This window comes from Typopeltis vanoorti, chromosome 10 (genome assembly GCF_054136105.1).
Source record: "Typopeltis vanoorti isolate ZY-2024b chromosome 10, IOZ_Tvanoo_1.0, whole genome shotgun sequence".
NCBI classification, from domain to species: domain Eukaryota; kingdom Metazoa; phylum Arthropoda; class Arachnida; order Uropygi; family Thelyphonidae; genus Typopeltis; species Typopeltis vanoorti.
This window is the reverse complement of record NC_143558.1, coordinates 102,381,609-102,408,221: the sequence shown is the minus strand read 5'-3', so window position 1 is coordinate 102,408,221 and position 26,613 is coordinate 102,381,609. Positions and strand designations below refer to the sequence as shown.

The window sequence follows — 26,613 nt, the reverse complement described above, 5'->3', positions numbered from 1 at the left end:
AATCTTCAGAAACATTAGGAAGCATACTCCGAGTTCATTATTGGAGCAATAAGAAGTCGTGAACGACTCAAAAATTGTTTGAGGATGCCTTAATCAACTGTTATGCAAGTGAAATATAAAGCTATTGTGTGAAAGAAAAATATAGAATTTAAAATTCTATTAATTCTAGATAATCCTCCAGGTTACCCGTCTTATACGGTGATCTTCATCAAGTTCAAGGTCACGTTTCTCCCTCCAAACACCACTTCATTGATCCAACCGATGGATCAGGAAGTTCTTGCAGTGTTTAAGGCTTATTATCTACGGAGACCTTTTTCACAAGCCATTTTTGCTACTGAAGGAAATGAACAGACTCTCATACAATTCTGAAAAACATTCAATATTTATCATGCTATTAAAAATATTGCTGTGGCTTGGGATGAAGTCACCTCTCAATATATGAGTGGCATATGGAAAAAGACATTAAAAAGGTTTGTGCATGATTTTGGAAGTTTGTAATAGTAGGTCTAGCAAACAATTTGAATCTCGAAGTGAATGATGACGACATAATTCAACTCATAGAAAGTTCCCCTGAAGAGTTGACCAACGAAGAATTGGTCGAACTGGCGGAACAACTGTTACAAAAGGGGAAAAACAAGAAAAGAGGGAAAAGAGAAACAAGAAGAGCTAGTTAAACAATTTACAGTGAAGTGCTTTGCAGAAATGTTCTTTGCAGTTAGCAATGTTCTCAAATTGGCTGAAGACATGGACCTCAATGTTGAATGCTACTTAATAATAGAAATGAAAGTACATGATGCGTGTGCTTGCTATGAACAAATTATGATGAAAAGAAGAAGAGGAACAAGCTAAGCACATTGAATATTTTCATCAAAAAAAACAAAGGTTACACTAGAAGAGCCACAACCTGATCGTTCACACAGGGAAGGTAATGAAGATGTGGTGGAGGAAGATTTGTGTGATTATTCTTCTGTTTTATAGTGGCAGTAACACACAGCACAGTTTTATAATAAGATTTAAAAATTAAAATGACAGTATACTTATTACAGTTAAGTCCCTAACCTCTATAATTCTGTCAATACATTATATCAACAGAATTATTACGTCCTGCTGGATGGAATGGAATGCAGACGTAAGTCGAGGGATGACTGTAATGGGAAAATGGCCACTTCCATATATGTTTTCATAAACATCCCATGTGAGCAGTGGAAAATGGCAGGGGAGCAGAATGTAAGATTGACTGCAGAATAAGAGCAGGTAGGCTATGGAAGAAAGTATTTACATCATCATCATCAAAATCTTGACATATACCTTTAAGGGGTGTACAGGATATGATAGTACTACATGAAAAACTTACATCACCACTGACTTCCTATCTACAATTTTCCTCCAAATCAATCTGTTACCTGTTAAGACACCAACAGTATCAGATTTTATATTTCTGTCTTCTAAGTCACTTTTTATTGCATCAATCCACTTATATCTTGGTCTTTCTCTTTTTCTTTTTCCTGCAACCTGGCAGAGAACATATGTTTTGCTAATCTTTCCTCTCCCATTCTGTTTAAGTGATCATATCACCTCACATAAGCTCTGCTAACACAGTCTGGATGCTAATAATGTCAAGTTCTTTCCTAATAGCATCATTTTAAATATGATATTGGGATTGAAGCCATCTATTCACATCCCTAATCTTTCTCAGGACTCTCATATCCACAATCTCCAGTCTTTGGTCAAGTGTTTTATTTCTAACCCAGCTCTCAGATCCATAAGTTAAAATTGGTTTGAACACTGTCTGGTATACAGCTAATTCAGTGTTTTGACTAATTTCTTTCTTATTCCATATAAATTTATTCATTTGACTTCCTACCATACCAGCTTTGTTGATTCTGTTGTCTATTTCCATATTTAACTTACCATCTTCACCAAAAATCATGCCTAAGTAGCTGAAATGTTTCACTTGTTCTATACGTTCTCCATTCACAATGCAGTTGATATTTTCAATGCTTCTGCCTATTTTCATTGTCTTTGTCTTGTTATTGCTGATCTTCATACCATATCTATAACAACAGTTATTCAATTTAGTGAGGGAATCTTGCAGACTTGTACTGGATTTATTTAGAAGTATAACATCATCCCCATAAAAAAAGCTGAGATTAACATTTCCAATTTTGATATCAGGTTTATACCACTTTCCTTCATAATGTGATCCATACAGATAATGAATAACCGAGGGGATAATGTACATAATTGTCTGACACCAGGTTTAGTATTTAACCATCTTCCTGTACTTCCTTCAATTCAAACTGCTGACTTACAACTCAAATAAAGACTATGATTTATTTATATAGTGTCAGTGGGGCACCATATAACTACAGTTATATGGTGCCCCACTGACACCATATAACTGTAGTGTATTGAATAGCTTCTCTCTTGGTACCTTGTCATATGCCTTTTCCAGATCTACAAAACTTAAATACAGATCTTTATTATATTCTGATGATTTCTCAATTATTTGCTATAAAGTGAAAATCAGATCCGTACAGCCTCAATTTCATCTGAATCCAGCATGTTCTTCACCAGCTTCCGTTCCACAATTTTTCTTAGCCATTTCTCAAGTATACTTGCATAAAGCTTACCAGAAACACTCAACTGGGAAATACATCTCTAATTCTTACATTCAGTTTTATTTCCTTTTTATATATGGGTACTATGAGCTCTACTCCAATCATCTGGAATTCATCCGTCTGTCCAGGCCTTCTGAACAATGCAGTACAGCCACTGTAAGACTTTTATACTTCCTTTTTTTTTTTTTTTTTTGAAATCGCCGCTAGAGGGATTTGTGGTCTGTAGTATTTGTTGAGAGCTCCTAATATGATAAGTGTTATTTTAAGTTATTTGACAATTTTGCTTGAATGTTACGTAGTTTTGTTTGCTTTGTGTATCTTAGTGTGTCTGTTTGTGTGTTTTTGGTGTTTCAATTATTAATTTGATAAAATACGATAGAAGCGAGCACATGGCTCCCGTAAAAAGGAAAATGGCATCTAGTAATAATTGTTCGCCATCTTTGTTAAATAACCGTAATATAAAGGAGTTTATTCAGTGTACTATCTGCGAAATGTACGCTTTGCAGAGAGCAGATGGAGTATGGTTAGATGATGATAATGGAGTGAATGTGTGTAGAAAATGTAAAGAAAATGAGGAATTAAAGTGTATTTCAGGTCGTGAGTGTGTTAGTTTTGTCAAATTTCAGAATGAAGATAATAGCGATATGATACGAAATTGCAAGGTTGTACCAGAGAACTGTGAGGGCATGAATGTAGAAAGTGTGAATGATGGTATTAATACAGAGGAAATTAATGGTTTAACAGTTAAAAAAGATGACATAGATGCAATGAGTGAGATCACGTTATTGAGTGGAGCAATACATAGAGCAAAACGGCAGCTAGAGCATATGCACAAATGTCTACCGAGTGTACCAGCCAAGAATAAAAAGTATGATAGGAAAAATAAGAGTATGTTTGTGAACGTAAACAAAATGAAGGAGTGAGTGCTATATGGAGATTCGCTAGTATGAGGTGTGTTAGTAGAGAATTTGACAAAATCGTACCAACCTGATGCGACTATCAAGGACGTAAGTGAGTCTATTAGAGAGCAAAAGGAAAGGGTGAAAGAAATGATAGTTGTGGCAGGTACAAATGATTTGAAAGGAGATAAAATGGAAATGATAGAGGATGACCTGAATGAATTGTTTGAGGTAGCAAAAGAAAAGAGTGAGAGAGTTAGGATGATTAGTCTTTTGTCGTGGTATGACAGTGAAGTGTTTAGGAGGGCCATAATTGCAAATGACTTTATGCGTGGGTTATGCATGATGAGTGGTGTGGAATTTGTGGACGTGTGGAGTGAGTTCGATGGGCGAAAGGATCTATAGAAGATGGATGGTTTGCATTTGAATGGATTCGGTGTAAGGAGACTTGAAAAAGTGTTGTTGAATGAAGTGGATGTGCAGAATCAGGGAAACTAGATTTATTAAAGGGGGGGGAGTAGATATGCAGACCTTAGGGAGGCAGTTGAGTGTATGAATGAGTATAATATGCACGAGCGAATAAGGACAACAAATCAGAATGGGATAGTTTAGTATAAGGCATCAAGGTGGGGATGGGGCTAATGGGGGTCTTAAATTCATGTACACTAATGCTAGGAGTATTAGGAACAAGAAGGAAGAATTTTTGGCCTTGGTTGGCACTTCCAGACCACAGGTTATTGGCATTAGTGAAACATGGCTGACTGCAGATGATATAGCTAGTGGGATTGAATGTGATGGGTATAGTGTGTTCAGGAATGACAGGGAGAATAAAATGGGGGAGGAGTATTGTTGATGATAGCTGATGAGCTGCAGCCAAGGAGAATAGAAGTTCAATTGCAGGATAGAGAAAAGAGCACATTTGAGGCCATTTGGTGTGAGATTGCGGCTAGCAGAACAAAATATACAATTGGGTGCTGCTATAGACCAGGTGATGGAAAAGATGGTGGAGATAGTATGCACAAGCAAATAGAAGAAATGAGTGGAAGGAGGGTAATTATTATGGGAGATTTCAACTATGGTAGCATTGATTGGAGTGAGGAGAGGACACATGGGAGGAAGGAATTGGATTTTATGTGGTTATTAAGGGATAACTATCTGCGACAGCATGTAATGGAAAATACTAGGGGTCAGAGAGTGCTTGACCTAGTCAGTGCATCTGAGGATTTGGCTGTAACTAATATGACCACATTGCCACCAATTGGTGAGAATAGAGTGATCATAGGGTCTTGACTTGGGAGGTGGCTAAAGGTGTGGAATTTACAATTAAGACAGGGTACATGTGAAAATTTTCAGGCTGGTAAGTATGACAAGCTTAGGAGTTTGATTGGTCCAGTGCCATGGCATGTACAACTGCAAGGGCTCAAAGTTGATAGTGCATGGGAGGCAGTTAAGAAATGTTTGCATGAAGCAATGGCTGACTGTATACCTAGAGTCCGAATAATAAATCAAGTATTTCTAAATAACTTAGGGAATTGAAACAACGTAGATTCGAATATAAATTAAATTATATTTTAATAGATATTTCCGATATTTCGGCAATGTCACATTGCCATTTTCTAAAGGAACTTACAAAAAGGCAGGTGCACACAAGGCAATAACAATACAGTTTAATTTATATTCGGATCTACGTTGTTTCAATTCCCTAAGTTATTTAGAAATGCATAACCAACGTATAAGCCTGTCTACGAGAATCAACATCATCCACGGAGATACGATCGCACGGAAGGCTCGCCAATATGGTAAAATGAAGTTGAAGCTGTCTAGACAATTAAATCGTCTGACTTTCCTGAAACGCTGCCGGGATAACAAGGTAATCCCAAACTGTGTAAAATTGAAGCACCGTTTTGTGTCGCAAAAAGAGCTCCGTATATACAGCCGCGCTAGCTACATGTTACTTCGCGAACAAATCACCGCCACGCGGTTAGGCTTAGCCGAAATTAACGAAGCTATTCGTACCCTCAAAGATGAACTTTCAGGCACTTTGAATCAAGAACTGTGGTCAATTTTACATGACATCTCGTGTACCGCTGCAGACAAAGAGTTTGAAAAGATACGAGGCCGACAGATGAAGAAATTCGATAAATTAAAAAAGAATTCTACCGTCAATCCAAAACTTGCTACCAACACCGTAATCAACCTTTCTTCAGTCACCCTGAAGCCTGAAGCTCTCAACGTGCTTTCACGTGGCCACAACTTCGCCATTGCGCCCAGAAAAATACCAAGTGAAGATATTATGATCCAGATTGAAAGAGGAATCCGCCACCTTCCACATCAAATCGCCAACAGTGTAAGACTGGATGTAGCTTGTGTCCTTTCCATAGCAAAACCACCCAAAACCAATATATCCAACAAGGAATTTAAAGCCCTACATGAATTGAGAAATAATAAAGAATTAGTTATCACCAAAGCGGATAAAGGAAATGCAACTGTAGTACTTAACCAAAAGGACTACAAAGGTAAGCTGAATGCTCTTCTATTAGATCGGGCTACTTACCTCCCTATCAATTACAATCCCACCAACTCACAAATTAGAAAACTTCACAGGCTCCTTAAGAAAGTCACTTCTTGGCCTGTAGAAGTTACCAACAGATTAAACCGTTTAACTCTATACCCCCCCGTATTTACGGACTCCCAAAAATACATAAAGAAAATGTGCCATTACGTCCCATAGTGGATGGCACTGATTCCCCCACATACAAATTAGCTAAACATTTGGCCAAAGAGCTCACACACTATACTGGCAACACACCATCACACATAAAAAACTCAGCCCACTTCAAAGCCAGCATAGAAAACCTTACACTCCAACATACTGACATAATGGTCAGCTTCGACGTCTCCTCCTTATTCACAAATGTCCCACTCAAGGAAACTTTAGAGCTAATCCAAGCTAAATTTTCCCCCAATATCTCAGCCCTATTTCAGTTCACAATGAACTCAGGCTATTTCGTTTGGCAGGGAAAATTCTACAAACAAATAGAGGTGACAGCCATGGGCTCACCACTCTCACCACCCTTGGCCAATTTCTTTATGGAGACCTTTGAGGAAAAAGCCTTAGCCTCTGCCCCACAAAAACCAACCATATGGCTTTGCTACATTGATGATGTGTTCGCTATTTGGCCACATGGCTCTGAAACACTCCTCTCCTTCCTTACACACTTAAACAACCAACACGCCAGAATCAAGTTCACCCTGGAAAAAGAGGAAAACAACTGCCTCCCTTTCCTAGACACACTAGTCACCTGCCAGCCTGATGGAACTTTGGTTTTCTCAGTTTACAGAAAACCCACCCATACAGGCAGATACATACACCAACAATCCCCACCCCCCCTCACTACAATATGGAGTGGTAAAAACACTATACAACAGGGCTAAACTAATCTGTTCTAACGACATAGCCCTTAACACTGAGCTAAATCACATCCTCAACACTTTCTCAGCCAATGGCTACCCCCCCCCCCAAAAAAAATCCAAAAAATATTAAAACCTACAAACCACAACCCCCCTCCTCCCCCCTCCACAAAAAAGATTACTCTAAATCCATCACCATTCCCTACATCCGAGGCACCTCAGAAAAAATTATCAAAATTCTAAAAAAACATGACCTCACCTCCTGTTACAGGCCTTACAGAAAATTGGCATCCCTTATCTGCTCTACCAAAGACCAACCACTTCCCCTAGACCTACCTGGTGTATACCAGGTCCCTTGCAGTTGTAAACTGTCGTACTTTGGCCAAACAGGCAGGACAGCGAATATCAGAATTTCTGAACACAAGGACTACATCCGGTTTTACAAGTATAGCCATTCTGGTCTTGCAGACCATGCTCTGGATACTCGCCACAGAATACGGTGGAAGAAAGCAACAATAATACACTGAAGCAAATATAAATTCGAAAGATTATTTATGGAATCAGCCTCTGCCCTAAGAAACTCTCCAAACCTCAACAAATTTGGTTGTATGTGACTGCCCAAATTTGGGAGGCATACATCAGCAGACCTTCAGCTCAACGGCCAAGAACGCCTACTTAGCCCTCCAGAGGGCACTATCAGGACTTCTAGGAGAACGATAGCTTCAAATCTTCATTCTCAGTTACTGTATTGTTATTGTCTTGTGTGCACCTGCCTTTTTGTAAGTTCCTTTAGAAAATGGCAATGTGACATTGCCGAAATATCGGAAATATCTATTAAAATATAATTTAATTTATATTCGGATCTACGTTGTTTCAATTCCCTAAGTTATTTAGAAATGCATAACCAACGTATAAGCCTGTCTACGAAAATAAATCAAGTAGGGATTAAATGGATGAATAACACCATTAAGCTTGAGCTGTAAAAAAAAGAAACAACTATGGAGGGAATTTAAGGAGAAAGGTGACTGGCAGGCAAATGAACGGTATAAAGCGCAGGCCAGAAGGGTAATGAATGTGGTAAGAAAAGCAAAAAAGGTTTATGAAAGAACATTGGCCATGCAGGCTAAAGAGAATCCTAAACAGTTTTTTTCGCTATGTTGCAAGTAAAAGAAAAAATGTATATGGCAGAATGATTTTAAAGAATGCCGATGGCAGGGAGGGAACCAAATCAGTTGATATAGTTGAGTTACTGAGCGAGAACTTTGCAAGAATATATCATCCAGGTGGTGACATTGCAGAAATGAATGAACCAATAGATTATACGGGAATTGTGGTGAAAGAAGTGGAGATGAGTAGTCTATTGCAAAACCTCAATGTCAACACATCTGCGGGATTGGATGGTATACCAGCTCATGTTGTACGTGAAGTGGCTAAAGAATTGTCAGTACCCTTGACCATTTTGTTTAATTTGAATCTCGGGTCTGGGTTAGTCCCGAGGGGGTGGAAGGAGGGAAAAATAGATCCACTGTATAAAGGAGGTTCCAAGACTGCTGTTGTAAATTACCAACCGATTAGCATATCAGGAATCATTGTCAAGGTCTTGGAGAAATTAGTCAAGAAAAGAATATAGGATTGGATAGATGAAAATGGGATATTGTATGGGGGAGCAATATGGTTTTGTGAAGGGTAGATCATGCCTCAGTAACTTGCTCACGTTTTATAACACAGTGATGACTGAACTGGATAAGGGTAATGGGTTTACAGTGATTCTACTGGACCTTGCCAAGGCCTTTGACAGAATACCACATGGAACTCTAATCAGTAAACTGGAGCAGATGGAGATGGAATATAGGGTTGGTGAGATGGATAGGAGGGCGGTTGATGGAGAGATACCAGAGAGTGGTTTATTCAGGAGTTGAGTCCAAAAGATGGCTTGTGACTAGTGGTGTGCCACAGGGTTCTGTTCTTGGACCACTATTTTTCAATTTGTTCATCAATGATATAGGAAAGGATGTGAGAGGAAGTGTTCACTTGTTTGCTGATGATGCAAAGTTGGGTAGAGCAATTGCGAGTTCACAGGATGTCAAAATTTTGCAGTATGATTTGGATAGTTTGGAGGACTGGGCTAGGGAAAATGGATGTCAATTTAATGTGGCAAAGTGTAAGGTTATGCATTTTGGGGTTAAAAGATTAGCAGCAGTATATCACATTGGTGGAACCATACTCCAGAAGATTGATGAGGCCAGGGATTTGGGGTGTTGGTGGATAGGGAATTGAAGTTTAGGGAACACATTGCAAAAGTGGCTAAATCAGCTCATCAAATCACTTGGCTTCTGAAAAATACTTTAACAAGCAGAGACAAACAAGTTATTGTTCCTCTGTATCGAACCTTATCAAGGTTCGATACAGAGGAACAATCCCATCTAGACTACTGTGCCCAGATATGGGCGCCAGGGTTTCTTCTTGATGGGGAGGAGGTGGAGAGGATCCAGAGACGAGTGACCAAGATGATAGCAGGTTTGTGGAATGAACCTTATGAGAACAGGTTGAAGATTTGTGGGTTGCAAAAATTGGTTGATAGGCGGAAAAGGGGTGATATGATTGAGACATTCAAATTACTGACGGGTTTCTATAAGATTAATCCAGAAGATATTTTTGATAAAGGGACTGGTGGTGGGAGGACTAGGGGCCATACATGGAAGCTGGGCAAGAATGTGGTTAGCAGGGGTGTTAGAGCTAGGTTTTTTACTTGGAGAGTGGTGAATGAGTGGAATAAGCTGCCAGAGTCTGTTGTGGGTGCTATGACCATGTATGAGTTCAAGGCGAGGTACGATAAATACTGTGTGAATGTCGAATAGTTGTTCTTGACATGATGTTAGGGCCTCTCTCGATGAGTCTGTCGACTCTTTGGAGTTGTCTGTAGTAATAATAATAATAATAATAATAATAATAGTTGAGCATTTGTGGTCAAGTATCATCTACTCCTGCTGTCTTTCCACATTTCAGGCTTTTGATGGCTTTTTCTACTTCAAGTATGGATATGTATTCCTGATTGCATGCCTGCTGGTGTTTTTACCACTGTGCTGTCACTGCTTGCTTCATTTAGCAAGTTTTTCAAAGTAATTACTCCATACTTGAAGGATATCTTTTGGTCTAGTTTTCATGTCACCTTTATCATCTCTAATTCCTTTTACAGCAATCTTTCCTCCATTTCTGAGCTTCTTCAACACCTTCCAGAATATCTTACCACCTTCTTGATATTTATTTTCTATGTTCTTACCAAAGTTGTTTGAGGGATGAAGTGAGCTGTATGGGAGCGATGCACTGCATTTAAGTGGTTATGGTGTGAGTTGCTTGGAGAGACTGCTGCTGGAAGGTAGAGAAGTGAATAGAGAGAATGAATCAGATCAGGGGGAGTGATGTGGAAGAGCAGGAGAGTAAGACAGGAAAGATTGAAGAAGTGGAAATGAATGGGGAAGTGAGTGGTATGAGCACAGAAAATGAGAGAATGGGTGTGCAAGAGGAGCAGGGAAACGGGGGAGGCTCAGGGTGGGCAGGGGTACACAGCATGAGAAAGGTGGATGCTCCAAGAGGAGGTGAGAGCATGTGCAGACAGGAAAGAAATGGGATGACCAGGGATCAAGAGGAAACAGATGAAATTGAAAATGGTTCTAAAATGAAGAGACAGAAAGTGAAATGGCCCCAGTCCAGCATGGAGAGATCACATCGAGTCAGTGGTATCAGTGGCACTAGCTGTAGATCCAGAAATGAGCTGTCGTGTTTGTATACCAATGCTATAAGTATAAGAAATGAGGCGGATGAAATGGTTGCACTAATTGCGTCTGTTCACCCAAAGATTGTCAGAATAAGTGAGACATGGTTAGATGAGGACAACATCCTGACAGGAATAGAGATGTAAGGGTATGATATGTTTCGTGAAGATAGAAGGGGTAAAAAGGGAGGGGGGGAGTGCTATTGATGATAGAGAAAGAGTTATGTCCATACAAGGTAGAGATGCAAGAGGGAAATAGGGCCAGTGGTTTTGAGGCAGTATGGTGTGAGATAGAGGTGAATAGAATCAAATACTTCGTGGGATGTTGTTATAGACCTGGTAATGTGGATGGTGGTGATAGTGAAATGTATAGTCAAATAAGCCAAGCAAATAAGAACAGGGTGATTGTTATGGGTGATTTTAATTATGGCAATATAGACCGGAATGAAGAGATAGCAACTGGAAGTAAAGAAAATGAGTTTCTTGATTTTTGAGGGATAACTACCTCAGACAGTATGTAACAGAGGGCACACGAGGTTTAAGGGTCTTGGATTTGGTCATCTCACCAGAGGATGTAATTATAAATAAGGTGTCAAATCATCCACCAATTGGTGAAAGTGACCATGAGGTAATTACCTGGGTGGTTGCCAGCAGTGCAAGGACCCCTGTGAAAAAAGGGTATATGTGGAACTACAAGGGGGAGGGTGATTATGAAGAGCTCAGGAGACAGCTTGCAGGTGTAGTATAGAATGAGGAGTTAGCTGGAAAAGAAATCAATGCAGCTTGGGGGATTTTCAAAAACAATTTAGTAGATGCAATGTCTAAATGTATTCCAAGGGTGAGAAGGTTAAATAAGGTAGGTGTGAGATGGATGAATAAAGAGATTAAGCATGTGATACAGAGAAAAAGGGCATTGTGAAGGCAGCATAAAAGAAGTGGAAGTAACCAATTTCATGAGGTCTACAAAGACCAGGCAAGGAGGGTGACTTGGTTGGTAAGAGTAGCTAAAGAGAGGTATGAACAGCAGTTAGCTAAAGAAGCCAAAAAGAATCCTAGGGAATTCTTTCGATATGTAGCCAGCAAAAGAAAGAATGATTATGGAAGGATGACATTGATTGGAGGAAATGGTATAAAGACAGCTGTTGCAGAATGTGTGGTGGAGATACTTAATGAGCAGTTCATAAAGATCTTTCAATCTTGTGAATGTGACTTCATGGAGAGAGAGAGAGAGAGATTGAGGGCAGTTGATGATGGGGAGGGGAGACTGGCTGTAAGTGAGCAAGAGGTGTTTGTTTGGGAAGTTGAGTAAACTAGATGTAAATAAGGCTGTGGGATTTGATAATATATCACCGCGTATTATGAAGGAATGTGCCAGAGAGTTGACACCTGCCTTGACATATTTTTTTAATACGAGTCTTGCACTTGGTCAAGTTCCTAAAGAGTGGAAGGAGGCCAAGATTGTGCCACTTCATAAAGCAGGTGATCGAACTCAAGCATCAAACTATGGGTCTATCTCTGTGTCAGGTGTTGTGGTTAAGTTGTTGGAGAAGCTTGTGAGAACTAGGATCCAGAGTTGGGTTGACAACAATGGTATAATCTTTGATGGACAGCATGGATTTGCTAAAAGGGAGGTCATGTTTTCGTAATCTACTTACTTATTACAATAAAGTGACTACTTCTTTGGACAGAGGAAAAGGATACACAGTAATATACTTGGATTTCGCAAAGGTTTTTGATAGAGTACCTCATGATAAGTTGACAGTCAAACTAGAGCAGATGGTAATAAGCCGAAAGGCTATTTTACCGGCGAATTAAAATAAAATAATTAAAATAAAATGGGATTTAACATCTCCCTCTTAATTAGAGCAGATGGGGTTGGATATTACATTATTGCATTGGATTGGGGACTGGCTATCTGATAGTTATCAACAAGTTGTGTATGGGGATGCGATATCCAGGAAAAGGAAAGTCACTAGTGGAGTGCCATAGGGGTCTGTTTTAGGGCCATTACTATTTAACTTGTATATTAATGATATTAGCGAAGATTTGGATGGAGATATTCAGTTGTTTGCAGATGATGCAAAGTTGGGACGAACCATAAAGAGTAGTGAAGATGTTGTGGCCTTGCAAGAAGACTTGAATAAATTGAGTGATTGGGCAAGCAAATGGATATGTGAGTTCAATGTTGCAAAATGTAAGGTTTTAAAATTTGGAAAACAAAGATGGGATGCAGAATTTATGCTTTGTGAGAATATATTGTTGGAGGTAGAGGAAATAAGAGATCTGGGGGTTAGAGTGGATAAGGATCTAAAATTTAGGGGACACATCGCCAAAATTGTGAAGACAATACAAAGACTTCTGGGAATGATGCGGAGGACACTGACGTGTAGAAGTAGGGAAATTCTTGTTCCATTGTAAGGCTTTGATTAGGCCACACATGGACTATTGTGCCCAGATTTGGTCATCGGGTTTTCAGAAGGATGAAGAGATGTTGGAAAGGGTCCAAAGGCGACTGACTAAGGTAGTTTCTGACCTCTGGAATGTTGAGAATGAGGAAAGATTGAGAAGATGTAATTTGCAGAGTCTGGTGGAGAGAAGGAAGAGGGGAGATATGATAGAGACCTACAAGTTGGTAAGGGGTTGTTATAAGATCAATGGTGGAGAGGTTCTACAGAGAATAGTGGGAGATCAGGGGAGAACCAGAGTTCATCCCTGGAAACTGTATAAAGAGGGTGTGAGTAGGGGAGTGAGAGGCAGGTTTTTTTCGTGCAGAGTTGTGAATGATTGGAATGTCTTGCCTGAGAGTGTGGTGGCTGCAAGGAGTTTGAGTGTGTTTGAGACACGGTATGATGAGATGTGTGTGTGTGTGTGATAAAAGGACCTCCCAGATGAGTCTTTGACTCCATGAGGTCTTGGGAAATAATAATAATAATAATAATAATAATAATAATAAGTCTTCCCATGACTTTTGTTTAGCTAGTTTTACAGAGTGTTTAGCTTTCGTATATTTGTCTCAGTATTCTGTAAGAGCACAAGCCGACTTATTTACCAGGAACTTTCAAATTGCTTTCTTCTTTTCCGTCACTGCCTCTTTAACTTCCTGTGTTCACCATGGAGTTCTGATTTTTCTATCCTTGCAGACAACTTTACCATACATTTCTGGCTGAATCAATCAATGTTTTCTTCAGGGCTTGCCACTGAATCTCCAAGGTTTGGTTCCTGTTCTCAAACTCTTTCATTTCTTCTTGAATAATCTTTGTGTATTTTAGTCTACAGTTGACATCTGAGATGTGCTCAACTTTCATTTGCTTTAAAACTTTCTTACATGTTCTTCTTTTCAATATGAAATTCAATTTTATCGTGTTCAAGATTAAATGGTGATCACTTCCAATTTCAAATCCTCTGTACAGTCTAGTCTTGATAGTACTGAACAGTGAGAAAATATCACTATGAACAATAATGTAGTCAATGAGACTTTTCTTATTCCTTGCCTCTTTCTCTCCATGTGAATTTGTGCACATTTTTAGGTTGGAGCATGGTTAGTAATAACAAGCCCATGTCCTGAGCAGAAATCCAACAGGTATTTGCCATTATTATTAGCTTTGCTCTTTTCTCCAAATTTTCTATTTACGTCCTACTCTGCTATTTAGATCCCCAACAAGGACCAACGTTTCCTTTTTCATTGTGTCAGTTGCTTTCTCTAAAGTCTCAAGAAATTCCTCACTTCTACTTTAGTAGAACCTTCTGTGAGACCACAGGCACAAATAAGTCTCATTGTCCAGTTCCCCCATTCTGATATTTGCCGACATCTTCTACTTGATATTGCCTGCCATTCAAGGAGATTAGTCTCGTATTTAGTGTTGAATGCTATAGCTACTCCTTCTTTTTCTTGATTGTCATTACCTGAATATAACATTTTGTACTTATTGCTCAGAAAGATCTCACCAGTTTTTTTTTCTTTTTTTGTTTCAGTCACCCCTATTATGTCAATCTGGTACTTATCCAATTCCTCAGCTAGCTCTATTTCATTGCCATTTAGGCTTCTTATATTGATAGTACCAATCTTGAACTCTGGATTGAAATCTTGATGTTGAGTTGGGGTGTGTTTCAGGATTTGTTCCAGTAGCTGATTTTGTGCTGTTCGCCCTGGTTCCCTAGCAAAAACAACCAGGGCCTTGTTTAACTGGGCGACACCCCAGCCGGCATGAAATTCTGTCATGTTGTATCATCATTTTATATTGTGGTTTAAGCCAATAAGAATACAATTTGGTCAGCTAAATCCTAAATTGCCAACACATCCTCATTTGTTCAGTATCCAGGTAGATGCCGGCCTGGTTGACCAAGTGGTTGGCGTATCTGCTCTCCAGCCAAAAGATGCAGGTTCAGATCCTGCCATAGGCATGGATGTTTGCGATTGTCTGTGAAAATAATAGTGATGGTGGTGGACAGTAGATGGCTTTGGTGCAGACGATGAGGTTGAGTGTTGGAGACGGAGAGTTGTAGAGTAGGTGCCCTCCCTCGACGAGTACGAGTGTTTGGACTCCCTGGAGGTGTCAAATAATAGTAACAGTAATATCTAAGAGGGTGCACCATGAGAAGGTGAGGATTGGACATTAGGTCAGAAGCCCTGGTCGGTTCTATGCATTCCTTTAAAGGCTATGTGGAGGTCTCCTCTCTGTTATACAGCTTTGACCCTTATGCATCTCTTTGGTGCTTAAGGTATTTATTCTGTTATTAATAAGGGAAAGGTCATGGTTGTCGAGCATTCACTTAATGATATGACCTCATATATTCGTGTGAGCACTACCTAACAGTATGTTATGTCCATTAAAGTCACCTGTTATGAGTATGGGCTGAGGAAGCTGCAATATGAAATTAATCAAGTTTCATTTCATTTAATTCATAAGTCGGTGGTAAATATATTGAGCATACTGTGCTAAGAAACCCCACAGATAGGCGAATTGCAACTGCTTCCAGAGAGGTATTAAGCTGTATATGATGGAAAGTAGTATGGCTGCCCACACGGATAGCTTGAGCAGAACCATCTCCAGTTCTGTCCTGTATACAAGAGTGATAGAGGGTCCTCACTAGGTTTTAAATATGTTTCCTGAAAACAGAAATAAAAAAGGTTTGTGTTTCTGCAGCAGGTGTTTGATATCATCAATATTCTAGCAAAACCTTCAACAGTTCCATTGTAAAAGTTTACATATTGTTTAGGCTTCGTAGATTTGTCTGGTTTCCATGAGGTTGAGGACTTACCTTTATCAGGTTTATATTTCTCATTAGATTTTGGGAAGTATGGAAGACCAGTGTCCATCTCTTCCTCTGGAAAAATATCCAATACATCTTTGGATATTTGGAGGATCACTGGATAAGTTCAATTTGATTTCCATGCTTACTGAAGTATCCATTTTTTCTGTGGAAGGGTCTAGTAGTTTGACTTTAAGTGATAACCTTGCCATTATTTTTTTCACAAGTGGATTCATTTTCAGAATGGGACCATACATTGTGCAATTCATGCGATTAACAGAGAACAGTCACAATTATAAAGTTCAGGTATGGCGAAATTATGAAATGGTGGAATAAACATAAGAGTATGAGTAGATGTTGACATTATCTTAACTGATACCTTCTTAGCATAAGAGGATCTCAGAACAGATGTGGTAGTACGTGGGTGGTCTGAAAAGTTCTCGGCCTAACAGTGAAAAAAACAAATTTATAATTTCAAAATTATTTTTATTTTAATATAATCTCCCTTAACACTAATACATTTATTCCAGCGATGCTCCAGCACCATTATCCTGTCCCTGTAGTGGTTCTCAACAAGATCTACAAAATATCCCTCTATAGCTGCAATCACCTCTGGATTCGAAGAAAAACGCTGATCGATGATTTCTGATGTTGTCATACTTTTTAGTTGTCCTTCACGTTGGTTCATCATCAAGGCTGGTATGGCCACATTTAAACTCGGCAGCCAATTTCTTAATTGTTGGAAACGAAGGAGAAGAGTGCCCATAAACTTTTATGAACTTCAAATGAATTTCTTTTGGTGTTAAACCTTCTTTTACAAAGAATTTTATAACTGCACGATACTCAATTTTATCCATTTCAAGGGATGCAGACAACACTTTGGCTTCCGACAGCTGTATAAAAAAAAACTACTCAATAGAATGACTTGCAATTTAACACGGTTGCTTATGACAGAGGTACCAACTTAGAAAAAAAATCTTTCCGATAGTTGCCATTTATGGTTGAGGCCAAGAACTTTTTGTATTTCATTTTCATCTTTCCACTTCTGACATGCATGGAAGTATACTGGATGATCACCCTGACAGTTACATATTTAACTTTCTTTGCAGAGCAAGACTGATTATCATACTCTTTACTATCACATTGGTCATGGATGGCTGAACCACAACCATTTCAGTTCCATGCTTAGGAGTATCAAATGTAAGGATGACGTTTCTGGTTGAAACCAGGTGACCATCACTATGGAACAGGATGTATCTCATACCTGTCACCCTCCCCCCACCCCACCCCACACACACGTGCCCTGATCTTTCACCTCTGAATATATCTCCTCATCAGGAACATTTAGGAGATCCCATTCTGAAATCACTCCTCTACAGGAATAGAGTGTTTTATGGGATAATTGTTATTTATTATTATTATTATTATTCAGGCTTCATGGAGTCTATAGACTCATCATGGGAGGTCCTTCTTAGGAAACACAAAGTCTATCATACCATTCCTTGAACTCATTGACCTTTCTTGCTCTAACCACTCTCTCAGGCAATGCATTCCACGGTTCAACCACCCCTGCATGCAAAGAAACCACTCCTCATCCTCTTGCTCACAGCTTCCTTTCGTAACTTCCAGGAATGGCCCCTTGTCATCGCTCCTTCCTGCCATTCCACCAAGCGAAAGAACTCCTCAATATCTACCCATAACTGCCTCTCAAGAGTTTAAAAATCTCGATCACATCCCCCTCTCCTTCTTCTATCCACCAAACTTTGCAGTCACATTCCCTCAGTCAATCCTCGTAACTGACATTGTACAGTCCTGAAACCATCTTTGTTATCTGCCTCTACCCTTTCCACAGTTAATTTATCCCCTTCAAATCCCAGAGACCAAATTTGAGAACAATAGGTCTAAGTGTGGTCTGATCAGGGTCTTATACAACGGAATGATAACTCCTCTGCAGGTCAGCATCCTTCTCAGTATTGCAGCAATCTTCTGGGTTACCTTCACCACCTTTGCAATATGCCCCATGGATTTTAGTTTTCTATCAATCATTACTCCCAGATCTCTTGTGTCCCCTACTTCCTCCAGTATAGCTCCTCCAATCAAGTATGCAACCTCCCATCAATAGATCCCAAACTTCAAGACTTTACATTTTGATGCATTAAACCAGTATCCGCATTAATTTGCCCATCTGTCTAGTTTATTCAAATTCTCTTGAAGGGCTGCCACATTTGCACTATTACTGATAACCCTTCCCAGCTTCACATCATCTGCAAACAACTGAATATCCCCTTGTAATCCATTGACATTGTCATTGATATAAGGGTTGAACAATACAGGTCCCAGGCAATATCAAGAAATATGGGATAATATCGAGGAAGCAGAAGGTTACAAGTGGAGTTCCACAGCAACGAGACCTGTGGAACTCCACCTGCAACCCTCTGCTTCCTCGATATTGCCCCACCATACACAACTCTCTGATACTATCAGACAGCCAATCCTGAATCCATTTGACTAACCCGACATTAAAACCCATGTGCTGCAACTTAAATATCAACTTATCATGTGGCACCCTGTAAAATGCTTTTGTAAAATCCAAAAAAATGGCAGTATAAACCTTTCCCTCATCAACTGCTCTTGTCACTTTATTATAAAAGGCAATCATATTACTAAAGCAAGAGCGCCCCTTAACAAATTCATGTTGATTCTCACAGATAACATTACTCTCATCTGCCCCAATGCTGTATATAGTCCCTCACTAATTTCTCCAAGACCATAACAATTACTGATGACACACAAACTGGCCTATAATTAGATATTTCCATTCTGCTATTGCCTTTGTGCAGTGACACTATCTTACCTTCTTTCCATTCCTTGGGTATCTTTCCTGTAGCCAGACTTTTATTGAAGAGCCAGGTCAACAGAGCTGTCAGCTCTTTAGCACATTGTTTCAAAACCCGTGGTGAAATACCATCTCCCACAGCTTTACATCCAGAGTACTCAGTATTTGGAACACACTCTCCTCTTGCACCTCTAAATCCTGAACCTACCCTATCCCTCTAGTATTTCTTCTCCAGGATAAAATACTTCAATAACGTGCTCAATGAACAATTCCACTATGTCCTCTGCATCAGTCACTCTATTCCCATTTTTATCCCACAGTGTCATTCTTCCACAATCATTTCTCCTCCTACTGGCCACATAGCTAAAAAATTCCATAGGATTTTCTTTGGATCTTAATGCTAATCTCTTCTCATATTCCAGTTTTGCCTTCCTCACCATACTAGTTACTCTCCTGGCATGTGTCTTGTATTCTTTGTGTATCTGCCCTCCACCTCTCCTTATATCTCTTCCATAATCTCTTTTTCAATTGCAGTTCCTATTCGATATTGTTTGTCATCCACTTTACACCAAATTGTGTCCACTTCTTCACTTGTGGAATACAGCCTACTATTGCTGTTAACAATATTTCTTCATAATTTCCTAAGCACTAATGATATCCTGGCCTTCCAATTCTGCCCTCCATGGAACTGTCCCTAGTTGATACCTAAGACTATTATAATCACCTGACTTATATCAATATCAATAAATCCCCCCAAAAAATTAACTAGTAACTTTTATTTTATTTTATTTTTTTTTTGTATTCCACCCATTGATGTTGCTTTGAGTAGTTTTTAGGACTGTTGTTGACATGATGTTTCTACAAGGATATCGCCAGAACATAGTTTCTTAACTGTTCTGGGAGAACCTGACTACTGGCTTTTCAAGTGTTGCACAGATGATTAGAAAAACTGGTACATTTATACTGGTATCACATTTTTTGTTTCTTATTTCTGTTATTGGTTGGAATTTTGTTAGGGCCCCTGAAACAACTGAGGATTCAAAGCAGTATTTGTTCAGTGCCAAGAGCTCCTCATTCACCATGGAGCCACACATGGATGTCCACTCTTTGGCAAGCAAGCAAGCAATGACTGCACTCGAGAGTGAAACCAGGGTTCCCCCCCCCCCAAGACACTATATGAGCATCATAGCAAATATCTTGGGCCATGTCCCCAGACCATGGGAAAAGAGACTTATTGCAGCACTCTTGACCCTGTACAGACCATGTAGGACTGCCCGTCTTCCCAAAGTAGTGCAAGACTACCAGTTTCCTCCTTTCTGGACATCCATAGGTTGCACTGTACAACAAACATGGTGTTGAATCCCAGTGATGGTAGTCTGAAAGATAGGATAATAAAAAAAGACTCAGGGGAAGCGGAGTGAAGAATACATGAAGAAAAGCAAAGAAAAAGAGGAAGAATGAAAGGGCCAGAACCATCACTGGGAGGTCACCTCCACCATGAAAAGTTGCTTCACATGGAGTGGTACAACTGGGATATTTTAGCAGGAAAAATAAGATCTGCAAACAGAATGAGGGTACAGCCATGAGGAGCTCTTTATCTCCACCCTTTGCTAATTATTATTATTTGAAATGGCTGCAAACATAGATACTTTGTTTCCAACCATTTATCCTCAACCCCTCTTCTTGGGTTTGCTATGTAGAGTATACATTTTCCATTTGGCTTCATTCCAATGCATTAACCACTTTCTTAGACTGAATCAACAGAACTTTGCAATGAAAAAAAATCCAAACTTTACAATGGAATCAAATGACTACAACCTTCTTCCCATTTGACATATAGCAAAATCCTACAATGAAGGATACTTCAACTGAAAGAAATGGGTTCTAATTCCATATATTTCTGACTTTTCTGAACCTATAGGTAGGTATTAAGTGAAACTCTTGAAGAAGTTTCACCTAATACCTACATATTTACTTGTCAACAAAATTTATAAATTCTTACCAACTACAAAAGTCAAATTTTCACCTGTCTGGTTGTTGTTTACCAGATTTCTTGTGAATGTAATCTAACATACTTTGGACAGACATGCTGTTCTGTGAAAAAAAGAATGAGCAAACATTTATATTGCACTGAACACCTTAAACCTCTAAAGTCTGCTCCTACACAACATAGGACTGAAACCAAACGCAGCATTCTTAAGAGTGAGGCATGCCTTCTCCACAGAAGTGTATTCAAATATGAATGTCCCTTCAAAGAAGTTCTAAAGTCCTCTTGCACTGGCCAAATTTCAATCAGAATGGACCCCCCCCCCCACCAAAAAAAAAAAAAAAGTTTAGAAGATTCTTATCTTATGGAAATATTAGAAATTATTTATATTAGATATGATCCTTCTAGCTCATAGCGCTTGCTGTTATTGGTTGAATTATAGTCATGCTTGCCTTTTATTCTGTCTCTTTGAATTGCCTTGTTTGTTCCCCACTGATGATGTACTGTTAGTAAATATTTATGCTAATTTTATTATTTACTGTGCCTAGCATGTTTCTCTCTTCACTACTGTCACAGGTGATTAAAATTAGTTATGTTTAGAGACCTAATCAATGACTTCCAGACATCACTAAAGATGAGTCATTGGTGAAAGTTTATTTTGCACTTGGTTAGACTATAATAAATTTAGTTTAATCCTTTATCCAAGTGTGAGCAAAAAAGTTTGCACCTGAAGATATCTTCAGGACTGAGGAAAGGTAGTGCAACACCAGGCAACTCGGAGCAAAGGCGGACCAAGCTATCATCACTCCTATCTCAGTATCTCCTATAATGCAAAACACATCTCCTTGCGGATATGTATAATGTTATGCATTAAGGGAAGGCCACTACCCAGACCGGTTTCGACCTTTATTGATGTCTCGTCAGTGGGAGCCAGGCCCAGAGGTGGAGATACCAAGGCAGAAGCAATGGAGAGGTCATCTTTACCTATAGGAGTTGCCGAAAGGTGTGCCACCTTATTATTAAATTACTCTGGATTTAGAGAAAGATGTTGAAAGTTTATTATAGTCTAACCAAGTGCAAAATGGAAATCAAAAGAGAAAGATGTTGAAAGTTTATTTTGCACTTGGTAAGACTATAGTAAACTTTCAACATCTTTCTCTAAATCCAGAGTAATTTAATAATAAGGTGGCCCACCTTTTGGCAACTCCTATATGTAAAGATGACCACTCCATTGCTTCTGCCTTGGTATCTCCACCTCTGGGCCTGGCTCCTATTGACGAGACCTCAATAAAGGTCGAAACCGGTCTGGGTAGTGGCCCTTCCCTTAATGCATACATTATACATATCTGCAAGGAGATGTGTTTTGCATTATGAAAGATACTGAGATAGGAGTGATGATAGCTTGGTCCACCTTTGCTCCGAGTTGCCTGGTGTTGCACTACCTTTCCTCAGTCCTGAAGATATTTTCAGGCACAAACTTTGTTTGCTCAAACTTGGATAAAGGATTAAACTAAATTTATTATGAGTCATTGGTTTTTGCTAAGAAAGAGAGCCATATAAGTGAATGACAGTAGTGAATTATTTGATATGATGCAAATAGAGGATTTCTTCAATGATATGCAAATAGAAGATAGGGCATATGGTGGCTTTATCCTAATTGACATTGTGATCTGTGTTGTAGAAGTATTAAGCAAGTCTCAATTTTTTTTTTTTTTTTTTTGGTCTTCTGTATGCAATGTCACTAAGATAGTCCTTTCTTATTTGAAAATTTGGCAAGTCTGACCTATGTAACGTAGACTACAAGGACCTCTGTAAACACCTGGAAGTTAATAGATGGGATTACTATCTTTTGGAGATTGAAGGAGGTTATATATGGTTTGGATAGGTTTAGAGGCAACTCTGATATTATGATGACATATGGAAAGGCAATGGAGCCTCTATAAGTCAATATACGGATTTTCCCAGATCATCCCAAAATAGTATTGTTTGGATAATGTCCTTTGAATACTTGTTAAGGATGAACTGGTTGAGAAGAAACTGAACTTCTTTTTTCCTTATCTTCATATTTTAAAATGGAAACTGCTTGTTTTTTAAGGTGTGAACTGTGCTTATTTTTTTTGTGATGGATGGTGAAGAGATGAGAGATACAGACAGTGTGAGTGAACTTTTAGTAAATGTCTAATAAAATTGTGTTTACTGGTGTTCTTGAACATATAAGGGACATCAAGAAAGGGTAGTTTGTCTTCATTCTCTAATTCTTATGTGAAATGAATTTTTGGATGAAAGGAGTTGAAAGAATTTAAAAAATTATTTAAATCTGAAATATCATGTCTCCCGATAATAATAATATTATGAACACATCTCTCCACCGAATGGCAGGTTTTGGATTGGCCAAAGAAAGAAAAACTTTTTTTCAAAGTTCTCATGAATATATTTGCAGAAGGGGAAGATAGGGGGAATTAGCCACAGCCAGGCCAATAAAGTGTCTGTAAAGACAATTTAAAGAAACTGGACTGAAAGCAGTGCTTGAAAATTCTTGTGACACATTTGGTGAGAGGAGGTCTTTAATAAGGTTCAACATTTCATCTACAAGTACACATATAGACAGAAGCTATATCTAGACTTGCAAGGATGTCAGATGACAAAATGGAAATAATCGATGGTTTCCTGAACAAAATGAGCTAAATTCTTAATGTAGGAATCTGTGTCTAATGTGGCTCTTCAGTAATCCTGCATGATTTTGGGTAAAAGATAAGTAGGTGAACTTATACTACCAACTACAGATCTCACAGGAATGTCAGTCAGCCATATAATCTTGGAGTCAGAGGGTGAAGATATTTGTGTTTCCATTTCGATTTAATTGACCAGTGGCATACCGCAAAAATGATCGTTTGTTTCTTTATGAGTTGACCATGCAGGATCACTATCTGAAGTGGAATAGGTTATAGAATCTGAATGAAGGAGAGATATCTTTGAAACATTGTTTGCAATGTTCGTGGTAACTATTGCATTGCCTCTGTCTCCTTCAAAATTATGATCTCCTTGTTTCTTCTTAAATTGTGAAGTACTTTCCTTTCTAAATCAGATGTTTTTTTTTTTTTTTTTTGGTATGGAGGATAATGAAAGAAGGACAACAGCTTGAAGCTAATATCATTTATGGTATTTTGTGGAAGATGGCAAAGAATATTTTATATGTTGAACAAATGCCAATTTCTTGGAATATAATGAAGAGTGATAGTAAAAATGAAGTCTTTTTTTTTTAAATGTGTTTCTGTGCATTTCAAAAAATACTGCTCTACTGTAATGTCACTTTTAACATCATAAAGCAGTTAATTAAATAAACTTTGAATGGTATGGATTTTTATTCATGAATAGGGAAAGAATTTCATGTAAACATTTTGAAATAAAAATTACACCAGCAATATTTTGTCTTCGTATCAGTTCACACTATAGGAAACCTGCACATGCTGTGAATTTGATTAACTCAGGTTAGATTCTGATTACTTTCAGAATTAATAGTACATGGAAATAAACTTAAAAGTGATTTAACTTTATGCATCTAAACTTTTAAAAGTTTTAAAGTCTGAAATTAAATTTAAAAACTATTTTCTGTGTTCATAAATTTGCAAAGTTTCATTATGTCATTTCACATCTGGTCACTTATATGTGAGCTACATATAACTTCTGCAAATTACTAATGCTCTTCATTCATTGAAAAACATAATCTTAATCTGGATGCTAATGAAGTATTTAAACTTACTAAATTCAATAAGTAACTTTCCAAAACCTTTTCGCTGATAAGGGGGTAATGTAAGAATACAAGCCACATTATAATCTTCTGTTGATTCCTTTTCCTTTGAAAATAGTAAAAAAGAAAATAAAACAATTAGTTTCTAACACATTAATCAAGAAACAATACAATAAATTCATAACCAGGAAATATGGGATTCAACAAGTAACATGATAAACACTAGAAAAAGTTAAGAAGGATACAGAACAATGCACAAATACAATTAAAATGATATTCAGATGGATGAGGATTCCATATATGCAGGCTAGCATAATGTAAGTTTTTCATCCTGCCAGACAGATAAACTGGCTGCAGAATGCACACAAATTTACAAACACAACACACTGCAGAGATTAACCACCTGCAATTAACACTCAGCTTAAACTCGGCTCCACATAAACCTACTGTTTGGCTATGCTACATAGATGATGTGTGTATTTGGCTGCATGGCTTGGATACACTCCACAACTTCTTAACACACTTGAACAATCAACACCCCAGGATCCAGTTTACCTTGAAAAAGGAAAACAATAACAATCTCCCTTTTCTAGACACTCTGATTACACACCAGCCTGATGGATCCCTGGCTTTCTCTGTTTACAGAAAACCTACACATACAGGTAAATACATTCACCAGCAATCACCCCCCCCTCCCAACAATATGGGATTATAAAAACCTTATATAACAGGGCAAAATTAATCAGTTCAGATAACAATGCCCTAACTACTGGACTTAATCATATTCTTAACACCTTCATAGCCAATGGTTACAATCCCCCCCCCCCAAAATAAAAAAAATATTAAAACCAATTATCCCCCCCCCCTTCATAACAGAGATTACTCTAAATCTATCACCATTCCTTATATCCAGGGTACTTCTGAAAAGCTAACAAAAATCCTAAAAAAATATGACCTGACAACTTGTTACAAACCATATAAAAAATTGGCATCTCTTATCTGCTCCATCAAAGACCAGCCACTTCCCCTACACCTACCTGGAGTATACCAGGTCTATGGCCAAACAGGCAGGACAGCTAATATCAAGATATCTGAACATAAGGACTATATCCAGTTCCACCAATAAATACAGCAACTCAGGATTTGCTGACCATGCTTTGGACACCTACCACAAAATACGCTGGAAGAAGCCACTTCACTACACTGCACAAGTATAAATATGAGAGATTATTCCTGGAATCAACCTCCCCAACTCCCCTAAAAAACTCCCCAACCCTCAACAAATCTGGATGCATGAGACTGCCCCATATATGGAAGCTTGCAATCTAAGAACATCAGCCCAACAGCCAATACAACCCTAGTGGGCTAAATTGGGTTGTATTGGCGGTTGGGTTGATGTTCTTTAGGCCTCTAGGACCGACTTCAGTTGTTTTCTTCAGCCATATTTGCTTAGTGATTAGTGCCTGCATGCACATATCATTATTTTGTGATCCCTAAAGATGGTAATGTAACATTACCAAAATATAGGAAGTATTAATTACAGTTTTTAATTAATATTCTAGTATATGCTGTCTTTCCCTAAAATATGACAGTTATCATAATATCTGTATAGCTCCTGAGATTAAATATCAGGAATTTAAGGATGACCATGATGATGATGAGTAATCTACCATTTATCTGACCATGATGGGAAGGCAATTTGCCATTCCGATATCTGAAGGGGTTGGATAAATGAAGTGAATTATGTGGGCTGTACCAGAAGTCAGATGACACAGAAGGGTAGATTAATTGAAGAGTCATTGTTTTGAAGGTTGGATAAATGGTAGATACTGTATGTATCTGAAGATAAGTAGAAAGTAATGGAGAAATAGGAATTGATGAAAGAAATCTGACTTTTTTTGTAATACAACGGGAATGGTGAATTCTAACACAATATTTTTTTCATAGAGACAGTCCTATGACTGTCTCTAAGAAACCACTATGGATCTTATCTGATTACAAAGCTAAAAACTGTATTGATTTTATCCTAGTTAATGAAAAATGTAAAACATCATACCAAAATGTGAAAACTTTATAGAAAATAGATGTG

The 26,613-nt window shown here is 38.5% G+C and overlaps 1 protein-coding gene across 2 annotated transcripts in view; it reads right to left on the bottom strand.

Moving 5' to 3' along the window:
- Positions 1–26,613, bottom strand: part of Tip60 (Histone acetyltransferase Tip60) — a 298,625-nt gene that overhangs the window by 27,952 nt on the left and 244,060 nt on the right. For both annotated transcript variants that reach the window (XM_090398626.1, XM_090398627.1), the window contains exon 10: positions 24,537–24,630. In XM_090398626.1, coding sequence (XP_090254752.1) covers positions 24,537–24,630 — 94 coding nt within the window. The remainder of the gene's footprint in view (positions 1–24,536; positions 24,631–26,613) is intronic.